This window comes from Neopelma chrysocephalum, unplaced genomic scaffold (assembly GCF_003984885.1).
Source record: "Neopelma chrysocephalum unplaced genomic scaffold, ASM398488v2 Primary Assembly neopelma1_90, whole genome shotgun sequence".
Taxonomy (NCBI): domain Eukaryota; kingdom Metazoa; phylum Chordata; class Aves; order Passeriformes; family Pipridae; genus Neopelma; species Neopelma chrysocephalum.
The window spans coordinates 28,107-53,496 of NW_020897752.1; the positions used below are offsets into that span (position 1 = coordinate 28,107).

A 25,390-nucleotide genomic window follows, 5' to 3' on the forward strand; every position below is an offset into this window, starting at 1 on the left:
GAAAAGGTTCCCTTGCCACCTTCTCAAAACAGTGCTGTTCTCTCCCCCCACACCGCATTCCAGAAGCAGATGCTGTAGGCCTTGGCATTCCAGCAGGGAGAGAGGGGAGAGTGGAGATAATAAAAACTCGAAGGGGAGAACAGGAGATGCCTTTTGCCCCTGGAGGCCCAATGCATCCCATCGTAAAAAAAGGGATCCTTTTCTTTTAATCCTTCCACTGCCTTGGCGTTCTTGGGAAGAATACCTGTGTATGTATGATGGGATACAGATGGGATAGGGATGAGAACAGGGATGGGAACAGGGACGGGACAGGGATGGGATAGGAATGGGGACAGGGATGGGATAGGGATGGAAACAAGGATGGGAAAGTGATGGGATAGGGCTGAGGACAGGGATGGGATAGGGATGGAAACAGGGATGGAATAGGGATGAGAACAGGGATGGGGACAGGGGTGGGACAGAGATGGAACCATGGCTTGGGACAGCTGGGATTCCCTGGATCCAGGGATGGGACAGCCGGAATGCCCCAGGGCAGATCCAGGGAACATCACCAGGCTCAGGGACAGCCAGGACATGCTGGTGCAGATGGCAGGGACATACCTGTGCAAACTGTGCAGGGATGTGTTGAGGCTTCAGGCCTCATCAGTGGCACAGGAAGAGCCCCACCACCTTGGGAAGGTTCTGCAAGCCTCATCCTGTGGGACACAAGGCAGGATGAGCAGGGTGGGTGACAGCTGGGTCCCTCCCAAAGAGCTGCTCCACACCCGTAGGTGAGTGTGGCACCAAGGTTGTCCCTGTCCCTCCCACAGGAGGTCTCGTTCCCCCATCCCACCCTAGTCAAAACCACAATGTTGCCACCCCACTTAAATACTCAAATCTTCAGGTTTTAACCCTAAAATTTTAAAAATGAAGTGTTACAGCCTGTCCTGAGCAAAGGCAGTGGGGGGGGAGGAGAGGTGGAGCACAAGACAGAGTTTAACTCCCTGTGACATTATTCAGTGACTGCAGAATAAACCCAGACAAATAAACCCCAAAATTTATTATGAAAACACCATTAAAAAAATCAGACTTTACACACATGATCTTCCTGGGACCTAAAACTATGCTTTTGGGGAGTTTTAAGCTTTCTTTATCCTAGGAGGGAGGGGGAGTTCTCCTGATTTCCCTGGCTACAAATGATCCCTGAGTCAGTTTCCCTTCTGGGAACACCCCACATAACACTGATATTTCCCTCTCTCCCCATTAATCCCTTTTTAAACCCTTTTTAAACCCACTCCCAGTTAACCACCTTCTTCTCCCACCGACAGATGGCCATCAATGGCACCAAGAAACAAGCAATAAATATCCATCATAAACTTGGGTTCTCCACCCTGTGAGGGGGGAAGATCAAGGCAAACCCAAGCACTAAAAAGAAATAAAATAAGTAAGGAAATAGTTTCCTATCAGCTCATCTCAGCCCAGGATATTTGGCAATATTGCTGGGAAAACTGGAGCATTGCAGATCAAAGCACCCGGCACATTTACACTTCAATAAGGCCCTGAACAAACAGATGTGTGGGTGATACCCAGCTCTCTTTGTTCCCTAAGAAGGCTGAAAAGTTCCATATATCCAAGGGGATGATAACTTCTATGGGTGGTTTTTTAAGTCCTTGAGTCTGTGGGTTAATTAAAGAGAGGGTTTAGCTTCATTTGGTCACTCTCCTGAGACCCTCTGCAGAGAGGGAGGGCTTAAAATGAGGGATTTGGTTAAAACCATGTGTGGATCCCAAACCCACAGGATCCCTGCTCTCAATTAGGCCCTCAGATTATGCTTTTCATGCAGGTTTATCCAAACTCTACAGCAAAAACTCAGGTCTTTCCCCCGAAACCAAGGACCTGCAATGTTAAAACACAAATAGCACAGCCAACGAACACCACCTGGGGAATCCTTCTGTAATGGAAGCGTTTGTGGAGGAGGTGGGAAAGGGATCAATTAATTACTAGAGAGTGCCTTGGTTTTAGAAGTGAGGTGAGGAAAGCAGGGGTTTGGCTGTCAGATTGTCACTGTGGCATTTTGGGATGGTTTCTTGTGCAGATGCCGAGTAAGGAGGCGGGTGAGGTGTTGCTCCCCATTCTTAATGGGCTTGGATGGGTTTTTATTCCACTTGCAGCAGAAAATTAAGGGTTAGAGGGAAGCAAAGCCCTGGGACAGACATCTCTGCCCCCTTGGAGGACAGTCAGGAGGTGATGTCCCTTCCAGTGACAGCTTTGGTGGCTTCTCAAGAAATTCCACAGAGTTTTTTCTCCTTGACTCCAGACCCCTAAGTCATTTCCTTACAATTCTCAACCCTGATTAACCCTTCCCCAGGTTAATCCCTGAGGGTGGAGCCCTGCATATCACCAGATACCTGTATTTGTGTCTGTGTTTGCACTTGGCCCCACGGTTTCAGGGGAAAACCAGCAGCTTTTGTTCCTTATCTCCTCTGGTTTTCTGCCTCCCCCATCTCTCTGTATCATGTTTGAGTTATGGTTATTAAATAAGCTGTATGCTCCAAGCATTCCAAGTCAGGTTTCCATGGCTTTTCCAGCCTTTGCTGCTCATGATTTAATTTCTCAGACTCCTTGCCCACACACTCTGGGCAGACAGGAAAACCACAGAGGGCAGGACAGGAAAACTGCAGACCCAGGAATTGCACTCGTGGTGTTGGCTGTCTTCCCTTCGCCTCCCCTTGTGATTCAGTGAGGCTGGATTTGGATGCCGCCGTGGATCTGAGGGGACAATTGCAAGGAAGGAGCCAAGAGAAACCACCTTTAAAGCTTCAAGGTGTGAATTGGCAAAACCTCACTCGAGACAACACTGAGCCCAAAGTGCCATCTCCGCAGCCAGAACAAGGATTCAACAACCTCTAAGGTGCCAGCCCCGATGTAAATCACTTTTATCCCATTGCTCCAGCCACTAGATCCCACAGATTTTAAAACCATGGCGAAGGCCTTGACTGGCTTCATGCAGGTATGGAGATGGCCTCATGCCCAGCGATGAGCAGACGGAGGGAATGTTGGTGCTCACTGCTTGGGGAAACTAATGATTTTTGGGAAAGAGAAGGATGGGAACATGCTCCCTGCTCCGGGCGAGCCCGGCCTGGGATGACAGCGCAGATAGAGGAGGGGGAGGGCCTGGCCAGCTATAAAAACCAAATCCTCAGAGCCAGTGGCATCGGAGCTGCAGGTCCAGGAGGGGTAAGGAGAGTGGGACTTTATTGCCCTATTACTCATCTGGCAGCTCAGAGGGTGGTGGGGGAAGGCTGTGAATAGAGAGCTGCTTCATCAGCTCCAGGCAGGATCAGCCATCATGTCTGTGACAAGCGCTGCATCCCAAATCCAGGCTAAAGGCCCTATGAGGAGCCACAGGGGCACGGTGACGCCTTCACAAGGCTGTGAATCCATAGTGACACGAATGTCACCATGAGGCATTGCCAACCAACCAGTTCCATGCCCTTGGTGTGGGCACTGGGGGAATTCCTGTCCTGCCCCTGGTTCATCGCCCATCTTTGCTGTTCCCTCTCCAGAGCAGCCCCAGGATGAGGAATCTCCTCCTTGCTGTGCTCCTGGCTTGTGGTAAGTGCCCCACTGTCCCCAGGACACACCGGGATCCACCTGTCCACCTCAAGATTTGGGAACAATTCAGGTTTTTGTTTAAACTTTGTGGTTTCACTCCAACACTTCGTGTAGCGCTGCTGGAGTCCTGGAGGGCTTTGTGACGGGGAGGCTTTGGGATGCCCAGATCCATATTTATTTTACGGGGCCCTGGAGATTGCTGGAACATTTCCTGCCTGTGCCAAGCCCATGGCTGATCCTGGTGATGGGGGATTGCTGGTTGCAGCATGGCTTGTGGGCTTGTTGCCTGACCAGACCGCAATACCTTCTGCCAGACTGAATCCAGGGGGTGCAGAAGCCAGACATTTTCCCTGTTTAGGTGGTGAGGCCCTGGCACAGGTTGCCCAGAGAAGCTGTGGCTGCCCCAACCCTGGAAGTGTTCAAGGCCAGGCTGGATGAGGCTTGGAGCAACCTGGGCTAGTGGAAGGTGTCCCTGCCCATGGCACGGGGTGGAATGAGATGGGCTTTAAGGTCCCTTCACTCCCAAACCATTCTGGAATTCCATGATTCTATAATCCTTGGGAGGTATTAGGGCTCCTCATGGTTCAAATTCCTGAAAGTGTGTTTCTAGCAATGCCAGACTTATTTAATTCCCTGCCAGGCGTGAGGTGTCGGGAACACCACCAGCCTCCTCACTCTGCACTGGCACAAGCCCCATCCGTCTGCCTCTCCACAGGGTTGCTCCCAGCTGGCACCAGTGTCCTGGAGCTGGTGCGGATGATCAGGTCGACCACAGGGAAGAGTGCCCTGCTCTCCTACAGCTGGTATGGGTGTTTCTGCGGCATCGGGGGCAGAGGGACCCCCGTGGATCCCACCGACCGGTGAGTATCTGGAACAGCATCACCACTCACCACCCCCAGCGAAGGGCAGTCCCTAAAAAGCCCCTCCCTGGCAGCTCCTGTGCTCTGAGATGGGGGTTTGCCCTGTTCCCCAGCCATGTCCTGCTGCTGCCTGACCATCCTCTCCTCCTGGTCACCTTAAATTTGAGGCTGGACCTTCCTTTACCCTCCAGGTGTGGTGAGGGAGGGTTGGGGGGCCACAGTTTGACATGGTGTCCCCACAGGTGCTGCCAAGCCCACGACTGCTGCTACAGGAGGGTGAGGGAGGGCAAGTGCAGCCCCTTGATCACCCCGTACACCTTCACCACTGATGACGGACACATCACCTGCAGTGAGTATAGAACAGGGGTTCCATGGAGGTGGGGGACCAGCACCGCTCCCCATGACACCCCATCCCCAGAGCAGGGCACTCAGGAGGGCAACCCCTGGGGTGAAACCAGCCTGATTCCTGTCCAGGTTTGATAATTAAATGAGCATTGCAAGGGATGCAACAGGTCGGAGAGAGCAAGCACTGGGACACACTGTTTCATCCACTTCCCCCAGGAAGCTCCAGGCACTGGGGGTGTCCTGAGGGGACCCCACCAGAAAAGCCACTACAGGACACTGTATTTCCACCCCACAGGTAACAAGCAGAGCTGGTGTGAGAGAGAGACTTGTCTGTGTGACAAGGCAGTGGCCTCGTGCTTCGCGAGCACTCTGCCTTCGTACAGTCATTCCTACCGCTTCTACTTCAAGCTGAAATGCCAAGGAGACAAGCTCCAGTGCTGAGGAGGGGGAATCTGCACACAGAGCTCCAGATTTTGTCTGGTTTCCCCCACTGCTGTGGCAAGAAAAGCCTGGGGTGGGGGCTGAGCAGAAGCAGAGCCCACGAGGCTCCCTGCGAGGTGCTCAGGGGGAGGAAGGACACACATCATGAATGGAGACCCCCCACTTCTCAGAAAGACACACCAACGTCCTCTTTTTTGTCCCTTCCTCCTCCCTTGATTTCATTTCCCAGCAAAGATCATAAACACCTACAATAAAAGGAATGCAAACTGATTCTGTGGTGTTTTTCTGTAAGGGCCACTGAGATTGAGGCACTGCAATGGTGGCTGCTGAGTTTGGGGAGCACTTCTGCATCCCACACCTCAGCCACACCCTCTGCCCATCATCCCAATACTTCCACAGTCCCAACAGGGTTGTAATTCACAGGTCTACCCCAATGTGGAGCAACCTGGGATAGTGGAAGGTGTCCCTGCCCATGGACCGAGACAAGCTTTAAGGTCCCTTCCAACCCAAACCATTACAGGATTCTATGAAAATTAAGGCTAAAGAATAGCCATCCACAGAGGAGGGAAGATTTCAAAACCATGACCAGCTAAATTAGGTGGATGCTAATTTAGGAGGGCAGTTGGTGACTGAGTGGTTTCTGCAGAAGAGCTGTAATGAGGGTGTGGAAAAATCATATAGAATAAAATAAGGGAAGTTGCATTTGCTCACCACAAAACATTCATTTTGATTCATTTTTTTCTCACAGTGAGGGGGGGTTTAATCATCCAGTGTCTGCCTGACCTCATGTCTCCGGGAACTGCACATTTAGAGGTACTTTCAGTTTGCCCACAGACTTTCCCCAAAAAACAGATAACTCACCCTGAACCAGTTTTGCAGAGGGTCAGTTCCCAAACTGTACAGCCCCTTGAAAATCCCAAACCTGCTTCATTCCTACCAAGGCTGAACCAGGGTTGTTCTTTTCCCCCATACAGCTCTGTGGCGCTGGGAAGGACAAAGTAAAAGATCTTCAGGCATTTCTGACCAGGATTAGGGTGTGTTGGCTTCCTCCTCAGGCTGGAAGTGATGATACTTTGCCACCTCATCCCACCCAGCACCAGCCCCCGTGTGTGAGGTACAGAGCTGGGGCATTGGGGGGATTTCTGACACTCCTGTAAAGGGGAAGAATGGCGCCTTCTCCTTTGCAGAAAAACCCAGTCAGCAACATTTGAGTCAAAGGAGCCCCAAACAGATGGGAGCAAACCCTATATAAAGCAAGCCCAGCTGGCTGCAGGCCATTGCAAGCCAGCAGCAGCTTTCCCAAGGTAAGTGGGGATGGAGGAATGCTTTCCCTCCCTTTCCTACTTTAACCAGAAGCAAGATGGGAGCAAAATCCATGCTGTGAAAGCAGGAGCAAAGGAGATGCTACTTGAGATGCCAGCCTGGAGGAAGAGCAGTGGGTGCAGCCCTCAAGGGCTGATAATTCCTCCAACTTTTCTCCCTTTCTCTTCATTTTGCTTTTTTCCACCACTGCACCATCCGATTCCCATGACTTTCCCTCCCCAGTGCTTTGTGCTGAAGCAACGGGTGCATCTTCACCGCCCTCATTTTCTCTAGTCCATAGAGAGGGGGAGCATCTCTGCTCCCAGATAAGGAGAGAAAGAAAGAAGGGTAGCAGGGAATGGTTTGGTTTTGGTATAACAGGGAATGGTTTGGTTTTCTCTCCCAGGGGTGTCAGAAGGATGAATTGTCTCCTGGGCCTCTCTGTGCTGTTTGCTTGGCGTAAGTGTCCTCAGCCCCATCAGTCCCACGGCTCCCTGTGCAGTTACATCTGTGGAAATTAGAACCAGGCTGGTGATTTCTTCACCTTTTCCCATCACCACCTCTCCCAAATATGCAATAACTCTCCTGCAAGCTGGGAACAAATTCCCTCTCCACTGTCTTATAATTTCCAAGACATCACCACCTTGGTGCCAGTTTGGGGGCTGGAGGGATGGAGATGCTGCGAGGGGGCTGGGAATCAGCATGATCCCCCTGATTTTCCCTCCCCAGGCTTGTCCCCAGCCCACGGGAGCCTCTTGCAGCTGCACAACATGATCACGGAGGTGACAGGGAAAAACGCTCTGCTGCACTATGCCTTCTATGGCTGCTACTGCGGCCTGGGGGGCAAGGGGCAGCCCAAGGACGCCTCAGACAGGTGAGAACCCACCTAAAACCCCCCTGTCTGAACACATCCTCGAATATTTTCAAATTTGAGGAGCGAGGGAGGGAAAAGCCCAACCCCTAAAGCTTTGATCTCCCCTGCAGGTGTTGCCAGCTACACGATACCTGCTACCTCGGCCTCCTGAGCCACGACTGTGACGCCAAGAAGCAGAGCTACCACTACAAGGGGCACCACGGCAGCCCCTCCTGCAGTGAGTAGGACCCAGGAAAAGAGGGTGTTAGTCCATCCTAAAGGCAGGTCTGACCCTGGGCTCCCCTCTTCCCACAGGAAAGGACTCCTGGTGCGCTCAGCTCTCCTGTGAGTGCGACCGCAGCCTGGCGCTGTGCCTGAAGAGAAACGTCAGGAGCTACAGGAAACGCTACCAGTTCTATCCCAACTACCTGTGCAAGTGATAGGAGCCGAAATTTGGAGCTCCCTGCACTCCTGCCTGTGCTGCTGTAAATTTAAGTAAAATGAAAATAAACAATGTGCTTAAACCACCCCGTCCTCTGAGAGCTGCTGCTGCTGCTGGGCAGGGAGAGAAATCCCTGTAAATAATCAACATCTTCCCAAAACTTTCCAAGAACTCGGTCCCTGCGTCACTCCGGGTTGCAGCCCACGGGGCGAGGGGGGTTGGCCGGCGATGGAAGGGGCGTAGCGCTTGGTGTTTTTCGGACAGAGGAGCAATTTCGGCGCTTTCAGTTCAGAGCCCGCGGGCGAGACACGGAGGGCAGGCTCTCCTCGGGAGGACGGACTGGCAGTGAGGGAGATCCCCCGGTGAGCAACTCCCCCCTCTCCACCTCCCTGCCATGGAAACAAAAATGGGGGGGGGGCGGGATGTCGGGAGGAGGCAGCGGGAACGCTGCCTTCTGCTGGGAGGGAAGAAAAGTGTAGGGAAAGTGTCATTGTTCCCAGATAAAAACCCAGCTGGGACGTTGCACCACAGGGGGAGAAGTGTCAAAAGGGGTGGGACAGGAGGTGGGGAATGTTGGAATCGTGGGACAGGTGGTGGGACATGCTTAGGTGGTGGGATAGGGGGTGGGAGCTGCTGGGGTAGTGGACATGAGGACTATGTTTCGGTGGTGGGACAGGAGGTGGGGGATATTAAGGTGGTGGGACATGGAGTGGGGATGCTCAGGTGGTGGAACAGCCTCAGAAACCACTTGCTGTCAGCCAAGAGGCAGCAAAACAGATGTGAGGAGCCCTAGTTGCTTTCTTCATTCCAAATTTTGGGGTGATTTCACCCAATTTCAGAGAGGAAGGTATGCATGGCAGCACCAGCCAAGCTGCCTGGCTGAGCCTGTCCTCTGTTTTTCCTCCTAGGCCCAGGTGAGAGGAAAATGAAGGTCCAGCTGGTGCTGACAATGCTGTTTGCCTGCAGTAAGTACATCCCCGACCCACACAGACAGGAGCCAGGCCCCATCCCTGTGCCAATGTGCATCCCCAAACTCCTGTGCACTCCTCAGGGGGACTCCCTATCTCCTCCCCCGTTCCCCAGGCCTCATTTCTGCATGTAACTTACAAAAAAATCACTTTTTCTGGCCACTCCAGGTGTGTTCACAGCTCATGGGAAGCACCCACGTACCTTCACACCGGGACTCGAGGGAAGCACTGTAGGAAATCTGACTGCCCACGGATGCTACTCGGGATGGGGCACCTCAAGGGCTTCATTGGACCGGTACAGGCAATGCTGCCCCAGAGGGCTAACGCTGGCCCTGGGGTAACCCCAGGGCTGTGCACAACCCCCTCAGCCCACCCCGAAGCTTTGCAAAGTGCAGACCAGGTGCTGGGCAGCAGCAGGAAGGGAACAGGTTTTTGGGAAGCAGGGAAAGCTCAGTGCTCACCCCTAATTCCAGCCCCGCAGTCAGGAGGGTGGTGCCAGTGACAACTGCCTGGTTCATGGGATGGCACCAGTGGAGAGGGATGGTCCTGAAGCCAGGATGCTGGGCAGGGCTTGCACAGGGAAGAAGAGGCATGGGAATGGGCTGGAAAGAGCAGCTGCTGGGCAATTCAGAGCAGAGGATGCAAAACTGGTGGCTCTTCCCGCCCAGCTCGCAGAGCCTGCGTCAGGTAGGTCAGAAGCAGCCGGTGCCACATTGCCGATGAGTCCAGGCTCTCCTTCTCCCTGCAGGTGCTGCCGGCTCCGTGCCTGCTGCTATGCCAAGCTGGCGGCTCGGCGGTGCCCCGTGGGACCCTTCCAGCCCCTCTCAGCACCCCAGGCAGGAATCCCCACCTGCAGTGAGTCCTCACCCCCTTGCCTCGGGATGCCCCTTTCCAGACCATCTCCCTCCCTTGTGGTGTCCTTTTTTGGGCAGTCCCCGGGAGATACGCCCAAATGAAGGTCTCAGGTGTGCTGTGCGGTCCCTGCAGGGTCGGGGACGTGGTGCCAGAGAAGTGCCTGCAGGTGCGAGCGGGCGGCCCTGCTGTGCCGGATGCGCGGCCAGAGGCTGCTCCGGCGCCGCATCAAGTGCCGGGGACGAGCCGGGAGGTGCTGAAGCAAAAAATTCCCTTTGCAAAACCACCTCCGGGCTGATCCGCGAAGGGACGGCGCCGGCAGCGCTTCCCAGCCCTGGCGAGTCTCCTCCTCGGGGCTTTTTGGCTTTGGCACGAGGACAACAACCCTCCGGTGAAGTTGCGTCAGTGTCCACTGGATCTGAGGAGGGGGAGCAGCGCTGACGCGATGTTTCAGCACAGCAAAAAAGGGAGGGGTGGACACCTGCCCCTCGTCCCTGTGAGGGGCACAGGGAACCAGCGGGAGCGTCTCCCCTTGGCTCCGGCTCCCCCGCAGCCTGTCCGCTCTCTCTGCTTCTTGCTTCACCTTCTGTTGCTCCAAATAAAAACAGAGAGCCCAAAGCAGCAGTTCTCAGTGTGCCGTGACTCAGCTGAGCCCAGCGATCACCCCTCGCCTCTCAGACAGGTTTCCTGTTGAAATACCTGGAAAAAATTACACCTGAGAGGTGACACAATTCCCACCGAGGTGCAGCCGCACCCCTGAACTGCCCCACTTAGCCCCGAGCCTTCAGGCTCTGAAAATGTCCAGTTTTTTTCTGAGATGGAGAAGTGGAAGCGGGTGGAAGGGCTGGAGCAGGCGTGATGCTGTGGGAGGGATCGGGCTTGGAGTTCAATGATCCTTGTGAGTCCCTTCCAACTCGGGATATTCTAAGATCCCCTGAACCTCTGCTGTGCCGGGGTGGCCGGGAGCTTGCCTCACACCAGCACAGAGCAAAACAGACTTCTCACCAGAAAAGAATGTTTTGGCCCGATTCTGCAACAACCCTGAGCACATCCCTTAGGAAAAAACCTCCCCACTGCGCATGTTTTGTGCCCTGCAGGGTTGACCCCCAGGAGGTCTCGGTGCTCCAAACCCCCTTGGGGCTCTGCAATGAAATAAAGCCACAGAAACAGCAACAAAACACTATTTCCCCAGGGGCTGATGCCCAGCTGGAATTCCCTCCCTGGCTTGCCCCAAAGCTGAAGTCAATGGGGCCGGGCAATATCCCTTACATCAGTGATGCTTCCCACCAGCTGTCACCCAGGAATCAGGCCCTTCCACCCTGCTTTTCCTCCTCCAGCACCACGTAATCTTGGGGAGACGAGGAAGGAGTGGGCAGCCTTTCACCCAGCAGCTGCTGTTTGCAAGGCACAAATCAAGGATCAAATCCTCACCTACAGGATATCCCAGACAGATTTCAGGCCAAGATAAACTCTCCCTTTGTAAACTCTGGGTGAATTTTAACTATCCATGTATTTTCCTCCTTGGAGGTCTGACTGTACAAATCCATTCATACAGAGCTCCAAGTGCTGATGTGTTGGCTCAGACACATGGCAATCAATTGGGTTGGAAAAGTTGTGGGTTTGTACTGTGAAACAAAATCCACATCCTTCCAGGAGGCATTTGGCCCTGTTGGGGCTTATTTCCCATTTGGAGAAAGGATACTGCAAACCTGGCACAGGTAGAGGGGCTGGGGTGGAGAGGCTTTCACGTGGGGCTCAGCCAGTTTGATAAGAATATACCTTATTTCTCAGCGATAAAACTGGTTGTGGACTCGGAAAATCCTGAATTATGGCAAGTCCTGGTTCAGGTCATTAACTCAATGATGTCCAAGGGGTCTGCTTAAATTAGCCCAGAGAGCTGATGAGACAAACATCTCATGCCAGAAGGGGGAACAGATGGTGCTGAGCTAACTTCCCTTTTCTCACCACCTCTCTGATTCCCACACAAGTCCCTGTTCCCTGCCTCAGTTTCCCTACCAGCCACGGGGGGATTTCCTCCCCTGCCGGCCCATGCTGGGGTTCTCCAGAAAGCAGCACAGAGCACTGGGCACCTGCAGTATCTGACAGAAGAAGTCTGCTAAATGATTGTTCAGCATCATCTATTTAATTAGAGATTCTCTCGGAGCAAACGACAACCAACCTCTCTTTTTCCCCTTCCATTAATACACCACTTGCATTTTTTTCCCTTATGCTGCCACTTGCCTTCTTTTGCTTCTAAATAAAGGTGAGCCAGACACCTCATGCCATGGGCTCATCTTTTTGAGAGCAAAACACAGTGCCCAGCATACACAGGGAGAGAGACAGAGCATCCCCATGTGCAAGGGGCATTTGGGACCTCAGAAGTCCCCACTACCAAAAAACCCCACCATATGTGGCCTCAGCTCAGCCCTATCTCCAGCCACAGCCATTCTGGCGGACCACAGGATCTTCCTTTGCTCCCAGTGTTGCAACTCACACACTCTGGTAAGTCAGAAGTGGAGGATGCTTTGCACTGGCTGCCTTTTTTCCCTGCCCAGTTAAGTCAGGATGGAAACACTAAGACATAGAATGGTGTTTTCTAGCCAAGACATCAAAAAATTAGTATAGGCATCCAGGAAGAAAGTGAATCATGGGATCACAGAATGGTTTGAATTGGAAAGGACTTTAAAGCTCATCTCATTCCACCCCCTGCCATGGGCAGGGACATCTTCCACTAAGTGGTTCCTGTTCTCCCTCAGGTTTTCCCATTTTGCTCAGGGAGGCACTGAGATGCTGAGATACCCAGAGCCACGCATGGAGCTGACCCCAGTCTACCCTACTCATCCCAGTCCACCAAATCCTCCCCTGCCAAGGGCTCCAGCAGTATAAGGCACCCCACAGCTGGGACCTCCAGCAGTGCCAAGGGACTTGCACATGTACCAAGAGTGATATGGTGAAGATTGTCAATATTTGCCCTCCAAAGGAGGGGCCTTGCCAAAGGTACACAGTGACTATAAAAGGTGTGACCGGCAGCATGTCAGGTTCACCAAACCCCGGAGCTGCCACTACCAGACATGAAGCTCTTCTCACTGCTCCTCTTCTGTGAGTAACCCCCTGCCAGCTCCCATCCTCCAGGAAAGTCTGGTGCTCATGGGTTCTATCCATGGAGATGGGAAGGGCGAAAATGCTCATTTTTGTTGTGGAAGGGTAGGATAGGAGGTTGCTTTTCCCAGTGCTCCTAAACAACTTCTCCAGTTGTAGGACTGGCCCTCGCCAGCTGCAACATGCTCCAGTTTGGAGCGATGATTAAGCACAAGACCGGGAAATCTCCGCTGTCTTACAATGGCTACGGCTGTTATTGCGGCTTGGGGGGATCCAAAAAGCCCCTGGATGCCACTGACAGGTAAGCTGGGACCTGGTAAAGGCAGAGCAGGTGTCCCAGCCCTCCCCACCTCCCTGGGTACAGCGAGGGGAATCTTGCCCTGCTTCTGGGAGCAGAGAGCAATGAGAAAATTGTTGCTTATCCTTAAAGCCTCTCTAAAAACATTTTAGCAGCAGTAGCCCATGGGAATGATGCGTGTCATTGATGTTCAACCAATGTAGGGTTGTCCCAACTGTCCCCCATCCTGACTTGACCACGGCTCCTGTGCTCTCAGGTGCTGCCATGCCCACAATTGCTGCTATAAGAAGTTGGCTTCCTCACACTGCAGTCCCAAAGTGGTCACCTACAAATACTTCCTCCAGGGAAGCCAAATAACCTGCGGTAAGAGCCGGTGCAGGGGCAAAGCTCCAAGTGGGAAGGCACATACCATCCATGCTTGTATTCCAAGGTGTCCTTTAGACAATCCTGGCCTGGCAACCACTCAGAGAGAGCAAGGGGGGTGGAAATACAGGGAAAGTGCCAGGAACAGGGCAAATAAATATTTGCTGGATTATGGTGAGGTTTAGAGCTTGGAGACCTCCCTAAGGAGGGGCCTTATCCTTCCCTAGAGGCCAAATACTGAGGGTCTGAGGTGACCCTCCCATCCTGGACAGGGACCTGGCACAGGCACCCCAATTTCCCCACAGCCAACACATTATTTCACATACCAAAATAAAGCATATCCCTATGATCCAAGCAACTATCTGCACACACCCCAGGGATAAAGTGAATTAAAGGGTCCCTCCAGGGCCAGGTAGCTCCACACACCAGAGGTGAGAGTACCTGAGACACCCCAAATTTAACCCAGGGGGCTGCGTATGCAGTAGAGATGGTCCAAAAAACACCCTGTGACTCTCCCACCCTTTGCCTGCATCCATGCCCCCCAAATTTTCTTCCAGGAACTGGGAACCAGTGCCAAACAGTGACCTGTGCATGCAACAAGAAGGCAGCTGAGTGTTTCCAGAGGGCAGCTGGGACCTACCACAATTCTTACAAGAATTATCCCAACTTTAAGTGCAAGGGCTGAACACCTTCCTGCTGAACACACCAGGGTCAAAACCTGACAGAATCCATGGAAATGGTGGGGGTTCTGCGTTCCCTGCAGCCAGGCAGGACACGGCAGAGCCCTGCGGCACCAAAAAGGTGTCCAGCACCTTTCCCTGGAGCCAGTGCACACGGAAAACCTGCTCCCCATGATTAAATAACTCATAAAAATGGAAACCCTGCAAATAAAGATACATTTTCAAAGGAAATTTGGAAAGCATCTCCAGGGTTGTGTTTTGGGAATCAATGGTGGAAGGCTAGGAAGCAGCACGGAGCCTCAGAATTGTTTTTCTGAAGTCAATATTTATGCCTGCACAATGTTTTGCATCTTTTTCTTAAAAAATTGACCAGAAGTGACATTTTAGCAGCCAACCAGTAAATCTTAAGGGCTACAGAGAAAAAAAAAAAAAGACCACAGAAAGAATGAGTGGCTGCTGCACCCTAAACCAGGCTCCAACCCCAGCTTCCCTCTGAGAGCTCGGCCTCAATCCAGCCCCATCCTGTTCCTAACGACCATTTAAGCAATTAACATCACTGCAGGCATGAGGGTGGTGTCTCAGGGGTTTAGTGTGACCTTTTCTTGCACCTTATCGCCAGCAAGTCCAGACAGGTCTCCTCAGGTTGCCACTCCCTGCAGCTACCTCATCCCTCACCAGAACTGCACATGATCCCAAATAAGCCCTAATTATCTCTAACAAGCCAGGCTGTCCCACAGCCCCAAGCCTTGATGGAGGTACCTCTAGCTTTAAGGCTGCCTCTGGAGATGTGTTCTGCTTAAAATAAAGGAGTTTTAAGGGTAATTTCTTTGAGTTTCACCTCAGCGCCAGGAGGCTCCTGCCTGACTCCAGTGTTTCATCACAAGCAACACCCCCACCCCACCCTCACATTCCCACAGTACATGTGGTATCTTTATAACTCCAAATCACTCATTTCTACTCATTTTCTATAGCCACTAAAGGATTTTGAGAGAAGAGCTGGGACAGAGCCAATGCTGCCCTCTAAGGCTGGTTCCTGCAACCATGCAGCACCAAGGAAAGACCCCACAGCTCAACACCAGCACAAATCATCCCTCTTGTATCCAACACTGGAGTATGGAATGTTTTTCATGCAGTTTTCCTCCCGTTCTGCAGTTCCTGAAGCTGTGCATACCACGAATGTCATGGCAAAGCTGTGAGATAACCAAAAGGAAGCTCCCAAGAAGGAAAAAACGATGGGAGACATGGCGCAGCACAGGCAGAAAACCCTCCCATTCATAGAAACACTTATGGAGGTCATCCAAAACCTGGCTAAATGCTTAAAACTTCCAGTTCAACTGAACTCCTGATCTGCAGGATTTGGGAAAAATAAGTCAAGGGAAGATTACGTAGGTAGATAGGATGCAGGGAAAGTGGCTGTGCTACATCATCCTGCTGTGCACTCGCCCTTGAGAGGCTGATGGTGACCCCACTGCTGATCCAGCAGCAGCCAAAACACCCTCAGAGACGTCAGCCAGCAGCTAATAACAAAGAGTCATCCTCTCAGATCTCAAGGGAATATCCAGTGCTTACTGTCCATTCTTGGACCATGGATTACGAAGCTCCACCAACGAGTAAACACGAGCTATGAATCATGATGTGCCTCTGCTCTTGTTTCTTGCCTTCCCTTCCTCCTGCAAGGAAAAGCCATGACTGGTTACAAGGCAAATTCTCTACATAAAAGTGAGTTCCATGAGGAATGTTGCATAAAGATTCCCTAGAAAAAAAAATAACAGATTGGGAAGGTGGAAACTTCAACAGGAAAATTTAAAACAGATAAAATAAGTTTTAACATCTTTTGATACACAATGGTTGTGCAGGCACAAAGCTATCCTGGCAGAAATGGGGAATTTGGCAGAAAAGGGAACTTGACTGCTCTATCATGATTTAAGAGCCCAGTACACTAAGAGTTTATTTTAATCATATTATACTTGGAAATGAAAGCATTTTCAGCTCCAGTTTTGGTTCCAGATATTGGTGGCCATGAGTTGCTCACCAGCCTCTCTCTCTCCTTTTTGTGCTGCTGGTGCAGAACTGCCCTTTCATCCTGGACACAGTGGGGTGAGGTTTGAGTTCCCTCCACACCTACAGAAGCTCAGCCTTCAGGACAACTCCCTTCACAGCTCTCAGGCTCAAAGAAACAATGATCCTTTTATCAGCTGTAGCTCAGGAGGACAAAAAAGCAATTCATTAAGATCCAAGTGTATTCCAAGTGTACAACTACAAATTCTTTCTTATTTTTTTCAAACCTGCAGAACCCATCTGCATTTCAACCCAAAATACAGCTGGGCAGGACACAGGTGATACACGTACCTGAACTGCCTTGCTACACCCACTGTCACAACTGATCACACACTGAAGTGATTTGCACTTCCTCCCCACTAAGCTGTGAGTTGCCTCTCTTTCCACTACTGTAAAACTTATTGTCTTGGAGAAAAGTAATTCCTAAACCAGGAATTCATACAGGAGAGCCTTCTTTTTATTCTTCAACTAACAGCAGCAGAGCACACGAAGTACCAGCTCTTGGCAGTTCAGTAAAAAAAGGCATTTATATTTTCATGCTGATTTATAAACTTCAAAACACACATAGATTTTTTTTTCAAAAGCAACGTTCCTTACTTTCAAAAAATCCCCTTCACCTCTGCCCTGGCTGATGAGGTGTCTCCTGCTGTTGTGTAAGTGCACATGTACTTTCTTCAAGCTTAGTGCTTGTCACAAATCCAAAAACCCGAGTAAAGCTTAAACACTGGGAGCCATAAATCCAGAGCTGAATCCCACAGTCCTTTCACCTTGATCCAAATCCTCAGTCCTACTGTGGAAATTATCACTGGAGTCAAGCTATACATCCTACTCGGTGACCTCACCAAAATGGAATTTAAGATGGAAAAATCCTACCCTGGAAAAAGGTTGATTTATGAAGTGAAATAGGCAGGTTTCCCAGGGAATACTGCTGCTTGGAAGCTTGTTCCCAGGACTCTTGTTCCTTTACCTACACTAATGTAATTTGGAGACTAACAACTATCAAGTTCCTGGCTTGGACTAAAGCTCTGGAGTAGCCCAAAAGCTCCAAAATATGACAAAGGGGATGAGATTCCAGATGTCCAAGTAACACCACTCACTAGAAATCTCCTGCCTGCTCCTGTCACATTTTACAGCCTCATCAGCCATCACCAGATCAGGTGAGTTGGCTCTGCAGTCTCATGACTCCACTGGTATTATTATTTTGGGTGGGTTTATGTCTCTCAACAGGTCTCAGGTAGCAAAGGAGCTGGTCCCAAACTTCAGCAAGCATGGATGCAGCAATCCCATTCTCCCTTTATGTATTAATCGCTTCTGAACGAGGGCCAACAGTTCTAGTGAGATTAAAACTTGTCACTGCATTCCTGCCTGGCAAAGAAAAGAGGAATGTCATGTTTGAGACAGGCCTGGCTGACACACTTTGCTTTGGAAAGGATTCTGAGACTTCATTCACTTCATTTAAATTTAAATAGAAAAATACCCACCAAAGTTGTTCCTGAGTTGAGATTTGTTAAGCTTTCCCTGACAGAAAGGTAAAATAAAGCTTCTCCAAGCATAAGCAAGTAAAAAAAAAAAATATCCAGGCACATCAAGAGATGTCAAAGCAAATGTGACGCTGCTATGTGAAAAAAAGGTTCTCACCTTCATCTAACTCCAAAATTATAAACCCGAGTCTCTACTTTTTAAGTTCAAACAACTCTTCTCACACACAGGTTGACGCAGAATCACTGAGTAACTGTCCTCCCCACAACCAAAGGAACAGGAATGTATCTTGTCCTTGAAAACCTCTGCAGAAACCAATTTTAGGGTAACAAAGGGTGCCTGGAAATTTGCTCAGGGGGAGTTTTGTCTTCATCGGTTTTATTTGCTTTTCTCCCCAGAGTACTCAGCACACACTCAGTCATATGTTTAGGGCTGCCATGGTCTTCACCAAGGTGATGTGGTTGGTGGGGTCTGTCTCTGTCCTGTTGTCTGCACAGTTGTTCTTCATGGCCAAGACCTTCTGCCGGTGCCTCTCCTCCTGCCGCTTCTTCTTCTCCAGCCTCTGCTGCTCCTTCTTCTGTTTTTTAGCTACCTGAAAGGGAAGGGTGAAAACACAAAGTTCAAACCACACTTCTTCTGCTCAGCTGGGGAAAAATAACACACTGGAAAGGAGACAAGCAGATATCAAGGCAGCAGCCAGAGAACATTCCTAACTATTTATGAGGACTTTATTTCAGGCTGTTTTGGGAAGAGTGCCACAAGTCACTAGGAAATGTTTGTTATCAGAGAAGTCACAGCTGCAGCAATGATAAAATGCGGTGAGCAGAAACTCTTTTTGATTGGAAGAAAAGAGTTGCTGAGTAAGCAACCCCTAATTCTTAAAGGGTGCTCACATCAAACCCCCCTCACGCACCTGTGGGTTCCTGCTGGCTTGGTTCTCTCCACTGGATCCAGCCTGTCCTTTGTTGTTTCCTGTTTCACTTTGATGCAAGCTCTGATTTCCAAAGATTCTTGAACCACTTCCATTCTCCTCCCACAGTGTTTTGCTGCAGGATTTCTGATCCCTGCTCTGGGGTTCCTGCTGCTCCTCAGTACCTACCAACAACAGGTTTTCCTCAGACATTCTACCCAGGAGCTGTCACGCTGTCAGCCAATTCCTTCTTCCTGAATTTCTGGAGCAGTGCGTTTTTCTGGAAGCTGGATTGAGGCTGCCCTCACTAACAACCTTCCTGAGCACAGAAGGCTGAAGTGGGAGCACACAACAGCAAACCCCATCTGTCCTGCTGCTGTCCCCAGGGAACATGGACATCACATTCACCTGAAGCCCCAGGTGACAAACTCTGTGCACTCACTTGTTCCTTCTCCTTCCTTCACTTGTAAGATCGCAAATATTTCAGATTCTATGTTGTAATCCTCCACTTCCAGGACGTGGCTTGCTAAATCCATGTCCTGTCCACAAGAGAAGGAGAACACTGAAGGAGTTCAAATCTCTGACACACATTCACTTAACCACCTGCACCACAGAGAGGGGGCTTCTGCTTTTATGATTGTTCAATTAATGCTTCATTTCTGAAAAAGGTGAGGGAGGAGCCCTTAAATTCCTGAAGATATCAAGAAAAAGGAATATGCTCTTTCAGCATAATTGTTTCACTCTTGGCCCTTTCTGTTCTAAGCATTTGCACAGTAACAACAGCCAAGAGTCACAGATTATCCAGTTATGTGGGATATTCAATATCCTCAAATTATTTCAAATCTTACGGGATTTGTTTCCAAGTGAATTTTCTGACAGATTGCAAGACAAGCTTTCCAGAATTATTAGGTATCCACACAGAGTAGGTATTTCATCTGCATTTAAGGGTTGACTCCAGGATGAAATCCATCCTGGTTTAGGGCTGTGGTACTGAAATAGTTCAAGGTGAGCATTTTTTAGAATTTTTCCCAGAACTACTTTCATGTATCAAGGACATTTGAACATTAAGCACAAAAAGGTTCCTCAGTACTTACTGAACACCCTGTTGCATTGCACACTTTTTGTACAGCATTTTCCATTTCCGCTTCAGTCTCATCCTCAGAGTCGCCCTTCTGTGGCTTCACTTCCTCTGTCTTATTTGCATTGTTTTTGCAAAGCATCTGAAGAAAAGCAAAGCCCAGCAGATAACACAGCATGCAATCAAAAAAAATCTAATAAATGTAATTATTATTGAACACTTTTCTCAGAAACATTGTGTGTCAAAGCATTTTGGAAATATCATAACTTCCATCATCACTGGAGGTTTCCCCTCTCTCCTGCACTACTCTCATGTACTACACCACCATGAATGCCAATAAACAAGCTTATAAATGGATTATATGCCTGTGTGCAGAGACGCTCAAGCACAGCACAAGATCAAAAAGTGACATATGAAGAGGACAACTGCATCCAGATGTTGCATTTCCAGCTCTTTCTTCCCTTCCTTTTGTTTTCCCACATGAGGTGCATGAATATGTAATTTAGATGTGGTTGCTTCCAGACAGCCCACACCACAGCATCAGGTTGGGGATTGATTTCCAGGCCAGAAGTTGGAATCCTTCACAGCCTTTCTCAGGAGAGCTGGCGGCAGGAGCTAAAACGGCCTCAGGGCTTTGCTAACCCAGCATGACACAGGGACCACACTCTTCCCTCAATCCCAAGACAAATGAGAAAGGAAATCAACTGCCAACATTCATCAGCTTTATTTATTACCCACAGCTGGCTCAGGTAATTCTGTCACAACCAACCTCCACCTGAAGATATGCCGGAGCTTCTGAGTCATCGTTGATCCTCCTCACGCTGTCATAGTGCTCCCCATAACGATAAGCAATGTGCAGCTCCCTCACATTGCTCTTGTCTGTGCCCCGGATCTACACAAAAGAAATAAACTGCAAATGAGGATTTGGAATCAACCTCAGCATCAGATTTGTCCAAGTATTAACTTTCTTGGGCAGGAAGTGAGTACGTCACTACCGAAGTTTTATAAACAGGAAGAGTTGACCTAAAAATTCAGCTGTGCCTCCAGTAACAACAGAGCTTCTGCCTCAAGGAGAAGGTTTGAAAGCCAAATACTTAACGTTGGTCAGTTGTATCATAACAAACAAAACGCGGGATGAAAATATTTCTGTGGAAAGCTCAGAACTATTTCCTAAACTTTCCACAGCATCTATCAGTTTTACGACCATCTTCCCACATCCAACTTCATCAATGCTCCCAGGGAATGTACAATATCATTTTCCCCTCAAATATGAGGAAAGAGAGTCCATTCAAGTGATGACCACAGTGGAAACAGTTACCCAGAATAAGTTTTGATCTGCAGCTGGGACAAGATGCTTTTTTAACAGGATTCCAAGTGGCTGTGTTTTGGTTTTAAAAGAAAGCCAATCCATGAAAATGTATTAACTCTACTCAGGAACTCTGTTAACAATCAAATGTCCCTTTGCTTTGTCAGCACCAAGTACAGCAGTTTCCATAGAAAACTCCTGCTCTGATATTATCTGCACTGACAGCAAGAATAATTCCTACCCTGATCATCAAACTGTTAGCTAAGAGCTACCCAGCATTCCAGCTCCTGCCAGAAATGCAGAAAATCCCACTGCACTTGCAAACCTTCTTGGCTTGACGTGTCAGCCCGAGTTCAGAGGCCTGACAGCTCTCCCAGAGCAGACATCAGTAAGCAAAGGACCAGAACTGCTTTGCTTTAGGGCTACAGTTTCTCAACCCTTTTACGTCTATGAATCGCCTTATCTCCACTCCCAGACCATGCACCAAGTCACCTTTCAACCCTGCCTGTGGTTTGTGCTGCACTCATAACTTCAGGTTTCCCAACAGTTCTCCATTCATCTATTTCACAGTTACCTTTAGATTCCAACTCAACATTTGGTTCTCCTAACTCCTGCTTTTTATTCTATTAGGTTATTCAACATGTTGGAACTCAGTAAGCTTTCTTTTCCTCTGTCAGTGCTTGAATAGGTATCTAACAAATCCCAAAGCTCTTGAAAGATTATTCTGAAAATTAGCCAATTTAGCTCTCATTAGAGAAGCTTCTCTCCACTCTGGAGCAAGTCCAGAGGAGGCCACCAAGAAGATCAGAAGTATGGAGCAGCTCTCCCATGAGGAAAGGCTGAGAGAGTTGGGATTGTTCAGCCTGGAGAAGAGAAGGCTCCAGGGTGACCTAACTGTAGCCCCCCAGTACCTGAAGGAGCCAACAATAAGATGGAGAGACTTTGACAAGGCCTGAAGTGTCAGGACAAGGGGGAATGGCTTCAAACTGCCAGAGGGCAGGGTGAGATGGGATATTGGGAAGGAATTCCTCCCTGTGAGGGTGGAGAGGCCCTGGCACAGGCTGCCCAGAGAAGCTGTGGCTGCCCCATCCCTGGAAGTGTCCAAGGCCAGTTTGGACGGGGCTTGGAGCAACCTGGGCTGGTGGAAGGTGTCCCTGCCCATGGCAGGGGGTGGGACTGGATGGGCTTTAAGGTCCCTTCCAACCCAAAGCATTCTGTGGTTCTATGAATACGCTGGACCGTAAGTAAAAGCTGCAGCTCTAAATCATGCCCAGCTAACTACAGCTACTGCTCGTTTTTGACAGATCAGGAAGTTTTCACACTGTTTATATTCATCAGCAAAAAATGAGGCCAAAATGTAGAAATGTTTCTTCTCACCTGCCACAGTGGAGCATAGAGCTGATGAATAACCACATTGATTTGATTGTTCCTTGCAAAGGCCACAATAGCATCGTTGCCAGCAAAGGTCCCAGGCTTGGCCAAATTGGTAACTAAAGGAAAAAAACATTTAGAAGAGTTAGAAACCTAGTTTCTGACACTTCCAAAAGCACTGGAGGGATAACAAGTAGTGAAATTTCAGCATGAGCACAAGAAATTCTGGAAAGGAAATCCCAACAGTGAGTGTTCAGGCAAGACTTTGGCAGCAACAGAAGTTAATGCATTTAAATGAAATGCCCACAGAAACCTCTAAAAAAAGGCAGCACACCCTTAGACTAAGGCCACTGTCTCTGTTAGCTCAGAAGGAAGAGTGCCACGTACTAAGTGACCAAACCACTTCCATGCATCACCTGCATAGTACCTGGCACATCCTCAAAGCTGGTGGGACAAAGGCTGTATTCACCTCTGCTTTGGATCTTCCCCTGGATTCCCAGTATGAAACATTAAGTGCCAAGGAGAATGAAACCCAAAGAAATCAGTCACTTACCAAAACAGCCAAATACCCATGAGCATTCAAGGAGAACTAGACAATTTTTCTGAAGTTCCTTTTGCAAACACTATTTTTTTTTACTCCTTCCCTTTTTTGCCTCTCATTCCTTCTCCAAGTTTCTCCTAAATTTAAACAATTTCCAAGACAAATTTAATGCAAGTTTAACAGCTCATCTTTCTACAGCATTTACAGAGACAGAAATGCAAAAAATTTGTAAAAACCAGAGAGGAGCCCTGACATAGTTCTGGGATGAGGAACTGATGAGTAAGAAGGTGTTCCAAGGAGATGGAATCCCACTACGCAATAAGCCCTCCCAGGCGTGCCCTGTGGAGCCCATACTGTGTTTCTCAAAGGGCACATCATCCTCCACAAACGGCTCAAAGTCCTCCCTCTGCTTCACCATGTAATCCACTGTTTCCTGCCGATGCCTCAGGTGGTTCCTGGAATGCCCCTCAAGCTGGTCACCCAGGGCCCGAAACAAGCAGTTGCTGTCAAAAGAGAAACCACAAGTTGGCATGTCTGAGGCACAGCATTAAACAAACACCTGGTGCAGAAGGAATATGATTTTAAAGGGAAAAGAGAAGAGCTATGCCCAGTTTGTTTATCAAGGATAAGAATATGAAACAGCACCTGTACTTGAATGGCTTCTGCTACTGCAATGGCTGGTAAGAATATAAGATGAGTGATCACGTCATCAGAGGTGGTAAAAGTGCTAGGTGGGTGGGTGGGCCAAACTGTCTTAAACTGACACTGGGACAAGTGACATAATGCAACAAAGGGCAAACAAACGACCTGCTGAGCCATTTCTCAGCAGAAACATCTGATGCTCCTTTCACCCAATCACTTACGGACCATCCTATGCTCTGCACAGCTGGTCTGTGGAGCCCTTGGCTCTCCTGGGGAACAGGGCTGGGACTGGCAGAGCTCTCAGGCTCTACAGAAACATGGAGCAGAGCAGAGCCCCCTGATCCTTGTAGGGTTCAGTGGGGAAGTTCTCAACCCTGCAGAGCACTGCTTCCTCCCCCCGCCCCAAATCAGGCGAGGAAGGCCCTCAGCACCCGGGGGGACGCAGACTCCTCACCACTGGGGGGACGAAGCCCCAGCCCCCGGGGGTCACACGGTTCTCTCCACCCGGGAGGTGAAAGCCCTCGGCCCCCGAGAACACAGACCCCCCACAACCGGGGAGGAGGAAGCCCTCTGCCTCCGGGGGCTGGAGCCCCGGGGAATCGCCGGCCCCGGGGGTGCCGGGGAGACCCGTCGCGGCGCTCACCCATCGCCCGGCACCTCCCGCAGCTTGAGGCCGAGGGCCCGGAGCTGCCCGGCGAGGCCGCCGCCGCCGCCCGGTGCAGGGCCCGGGGCCGATCCGGCGGGGGGGTTGCGGGGCCGCCGGCCCTTCCTGGCCCCGGCGGGCCGGGCCTTGGCCGCCTGTTTGCGGGACATCCCGGGCGGGGCGCCGGGAGCGGGCACGTGACCGCGACGCCGGGAGCGTCACGTGACCGCGGCACCGGGGGAGGTCACGTGGTGGCGACATCGGGAGAGTCGCGTGACCAGGGCACGCGGAGCAGGGCACGTGACCGCCCATCCCGGGGGATTCCTGCAGAAGGAGAAGGGCAGAGAAGGGGCCCTGGAGGGAAACTGGAGAATCACAGGGTGGGAATTGCGAAGGGAAGGAGGGTGCAGCCGAGCCTCGGAAGCAGTGCATCCGCGGGGAAAGGCCGGGGAGGGCTGCGAGAAGCAGCACCGCAGATCACTAATACTGTGCCCAAAGCTGCTAGATTCCAGCTAATTAGCTTCTTCTGCTAATTGCACTAATGCCTCTCCCTGCTGCCCAGCAGAGCTCCCGCCCGTCGCCGAGACGTCCCACCGTGACCACACGGGTGGGCGCCTTCTGCGCCCGTTATAAGCCAGGACGAGCCGCTCCGGACTGTGTCTGTTCAACCTCAAATCACCGCTCCGAAGCGAACTAAGGGGGTGAGAGGATGGATTACCCACGAGGTGGTACCAGGAGAACACGGCTGAGAGCAGCGGCGGGTTGGGAGAGCTGAGACTGCAACTATTAATTAAATGTGATAAGGCTCATAAACTGAATCTTCACGTCTTGTTTCCTCAGGCGCTGGGGGAAACTCCTCAGAGGGGGCTGGAGAAGAGGCACAGCAAGAACACTGGTGACTTGTCCAGAGTAGGGCTCTTGGGGAGGATTCTCTGCCATCCTTGGCACCACAGCTCTTCCACTCGCCCCACAGCAACTGGTTTAAGAAGTCACCCACCACCAGCCCCCATCAAGGCTCTACCCCATGATTCTAGTCTTCCTTGCCCTGCTTTTCTCTGCCAGTATCGCAACAGATTGCCCAAGTCCAGAGGAGCCCACCAAGGTGACCAGAGGAGCACTTCTCTCATGAGAAAAACTGAGAGAATTGGGATTGTTCAGCCTGGAGAAGAGTAGGCTCCAGGGTGACCTAATTGTGGCCTTCCAGGACCCGAAGGAGCCGACAAGAAAGATCGAGAGACACTGTTTACAAGGGCCTGGAGTGACAG

At 50.5% G+C, this 25,390-nt stretch overlaps 6 protein-coding genes across 8 annotated transcripts in view; 4 read left to right on the plus strand and 2 right to left on the minus strand.

The window, feature by feature from the left end:
• Window positions 1–17,870, minus strand: part of UBXN10 (UBX domain protein 10) — a 22,278-nt gene extending 4,408 nt beyond the window's left edge. The window contains exons 1-2 of the mRNA XM_027693230.1: window positions 17,253–17,870; window positions 601–695 (exon numbers count right to left, since the gene is read on the minus strand). The gene's annotated coding sequence lies outside the window, so the exon portion shown is untranslated. The remainder of the gene's footprint in view (window positions 1–600; window positions 696–17,252) is intronic.
• LOC113972310 (phospholipase A2, membrane associated-like) lies at window positions 427–5,577 on the plus strand. 3 transcript variants are annotated; one of them, XM_027693231.1, is made up of 6 exons: window positions 427–770; window positions 2,720–2,989; window positions 3,546–3,594; window positions 4,310–4,454; window positions 4,697–4,803; window positions 5,095–5,577. In XM_027693231.1, exons 2-6 carry the CDS (start codon window positions 2,960–2,962, stop codon window positions 5,238–5,240), a joined length of 477 nt encoding a protein of 158 aa, XP_027549032.1. In that variant the 5' UTR covers window positions 427–770; window positions 2,720–2,959; the 3' UTR covers window positions 5,241–5,577. The 3 variants fall into 3 exon arrangements, with proteins under 3 accessions (XP_027549032.1, XP_027549034.1, XP_027549033.1); XM_027693233.1 differs by having other exon boundaries at window positions 2,720–2,890; XM_027693232.1 differs by lacking the exon at window positions 2,720–2,989.
• LOC113972311 (basic phospholipase A2 daboxin P-like) lies at window positions 6,661–8,017 on the plus strand. Its single transcript, XM_027693235.1, has 4 exons — window positions 6,661–7,001; window positions 7,272–7,416; window positions 7,527–7,633; window positions 7,711–8,017. Exons 1-4 carry the CDS (start codon window positions 6,962–6,964, stop codon window positions 7,833–7,835), a joined length of 417 nt encoding a protein of 138 aa, XP_027549036.1. The 5' UTR covers window positions 6,661–6,961; the 3' UTR covers window positions 7,836–8,017.
• Window positions 8,079–10,319, plus strand: LOC113972312 (basic phospholipase A2 9-like). Its single transcript, XM_027693236.1, has 5 exons — window positions 8,079–8,199; window positions 8,746–8,802; window positions 8,974–9,100; window positions 9,554–9,660; window positions 9,793–10,319. The coding sequence occupies exons 2-5, from the start codon at window positions 8,763–8,765 to the stop codon at window positions 9,915–9,917; spliced, it is 399 nt and encodes a 132-aa protein (XP_027549037.1). The 5' UTR covers window positions 8,079–8,199; window positions 8,746–8,762; the 3' UTR covers window positions 9,918–10,319.
• Window positions 12,903–14,117, plus strand: LOC113972242 (group IIE secretory phospholipase A2-like; the record flags this gene model as incomplete). The annotated part of the gene is given in 3 exon segments (XM_027693094.1): window positions 12,903–13,057; window positions 13,311–13,417; window positions 13,975–14,117. Coding segments are annotated over 3 exon segments (405 nt in total), but the record flags the coding sequence as incomplete, so codon positions are not given.
• A 115-nt stretch (window positions 17,871–17,985) lies between the features above and the next one.
• Window positions 17,986–24,322, minus strand: OTUD3 (OTU deubiquitinase 3). The gene is made up of 8 exons (XM_027693228.1): window positions 24,126–24,322; window positions 23,195–23,343; window positions 22,306–22,418; window positions 20,392–20,514; window positions 19,639–19,764; window positions 18,987–19,083; window positions 18,548–18,729; window positions 17,986–18,226 (listed from the first exon to the last, which is right to left on the minus strand). Exons 1-8 carry the CDS (start codon window positions 24,293–24,295, stop codon window positions 18,053–18,055), a joined length of 1,134 nt encoding a protein of 377 aa, XP_027549029.1. The 5' UTR covers window positions 24,296–24,322; the 3' UTR covers window positions 17,986–18,052.
• Window positions 24,323–25,390: the final 1,068 nt, after the last annotated feature.

What these genes read in the sequence shown, in the direction of transcription:
- LOC113972312 (XM_027693236.1), top strand. Translation starts at nt 8,763, where the DNA reads ATGAAGGTCCAGCTGGTGCTGACAATGCTGTTTGCCTGCA. An exon ending in GACAATGCTGTTTGCCTGCA is followed by an intron (nt 8,803 to 8,973) that starts GTAAGTACATCC and finishes TGGCCACTCCAG; the next exon opens with GTGTGTTCACAGCTCATGGG. An exon ending in GGCAGGAATCCCCACCTGCA is followed by an intron (nt 9,661 to 9,792) that starts GTGAGTCCTCAC and finishes CGGTCCCTGCAG; the next exon opens with GGTCGGGGACGTGGTGCCAG.
- LOC113972311 (XM_027693235.1), top strand. Translation starts at nt 6,962, where the DNA reads ATGAATTGTCTCCTGGGCCTCTCTGTGCTGTTTGCTTGGC. An exon ending in CTCTGTGCTGTTTGCTTGGC is followed by an intron (nt 7,002 to 7,271) that starts GTAAGTGTCCTC and finishes TTCCCTCCCCAG; the next exon opens with GCTTGTCCCCAGCCCACGGG. An exon ending in CCCAAGGACGCCTCAGACAG is followed by an intron (nt 7,417 to 7,526) that starts GTGAGAACCCAC and finishes TCTCCCCTGCAG; the next exon opens with GTGTTGCCAGCTACACGATA.
- OTUD3 (XM_027693228.1), bottom strand. Translation starts at nt 24,295, where the DNA reads ATGTCCCGCAAACAGGCGGCCAAGGCCCGGCCCGCCGGGGCCAGGAAG. An exon ending in TGTGCCCTTTGAGAAACACA is followed by an intron (nt 22,419 to 23,194) that starts GTATGGGCTCCA and finishes TTTTTCCTTTAG; the next exon opens with TTACCAATTTGGCCAAGCCT. An exon ending in TCTATGCTCCACTGTGGCAG is followed by an intron (nt 20,515 to 22,305) that starts GTGAGAAGAAAC and finishes TCTTTTGTGTAG; the next exon opens with ATCCGGGGCACAGACAAGAG.
- LOC113972310 (XM_027693231.1), top strand. Translation starts at nt 2,960, where the DNA reads ATGGCGAAGGCCTTGACTGGCTTCATGCAG. An exon ending in CCTTGACTGGCTTCATGCAG is followed by an intron (nt 2,990 to 3,545) that starts GTATGGAGATGG and finishes TTCCCTCTCCAG; the next exon opens with AGCAGCCCCAGGATGAGGAA. An exon ending in CCCGTGGATCCCACCGACCG is followed by an intron (nt 4,455 to 4,696) that starts GTGAGTATCTGG and finishes GTGTCCCCACAG; the next exon opens with GTGCTGCCAAGCCCACGACT.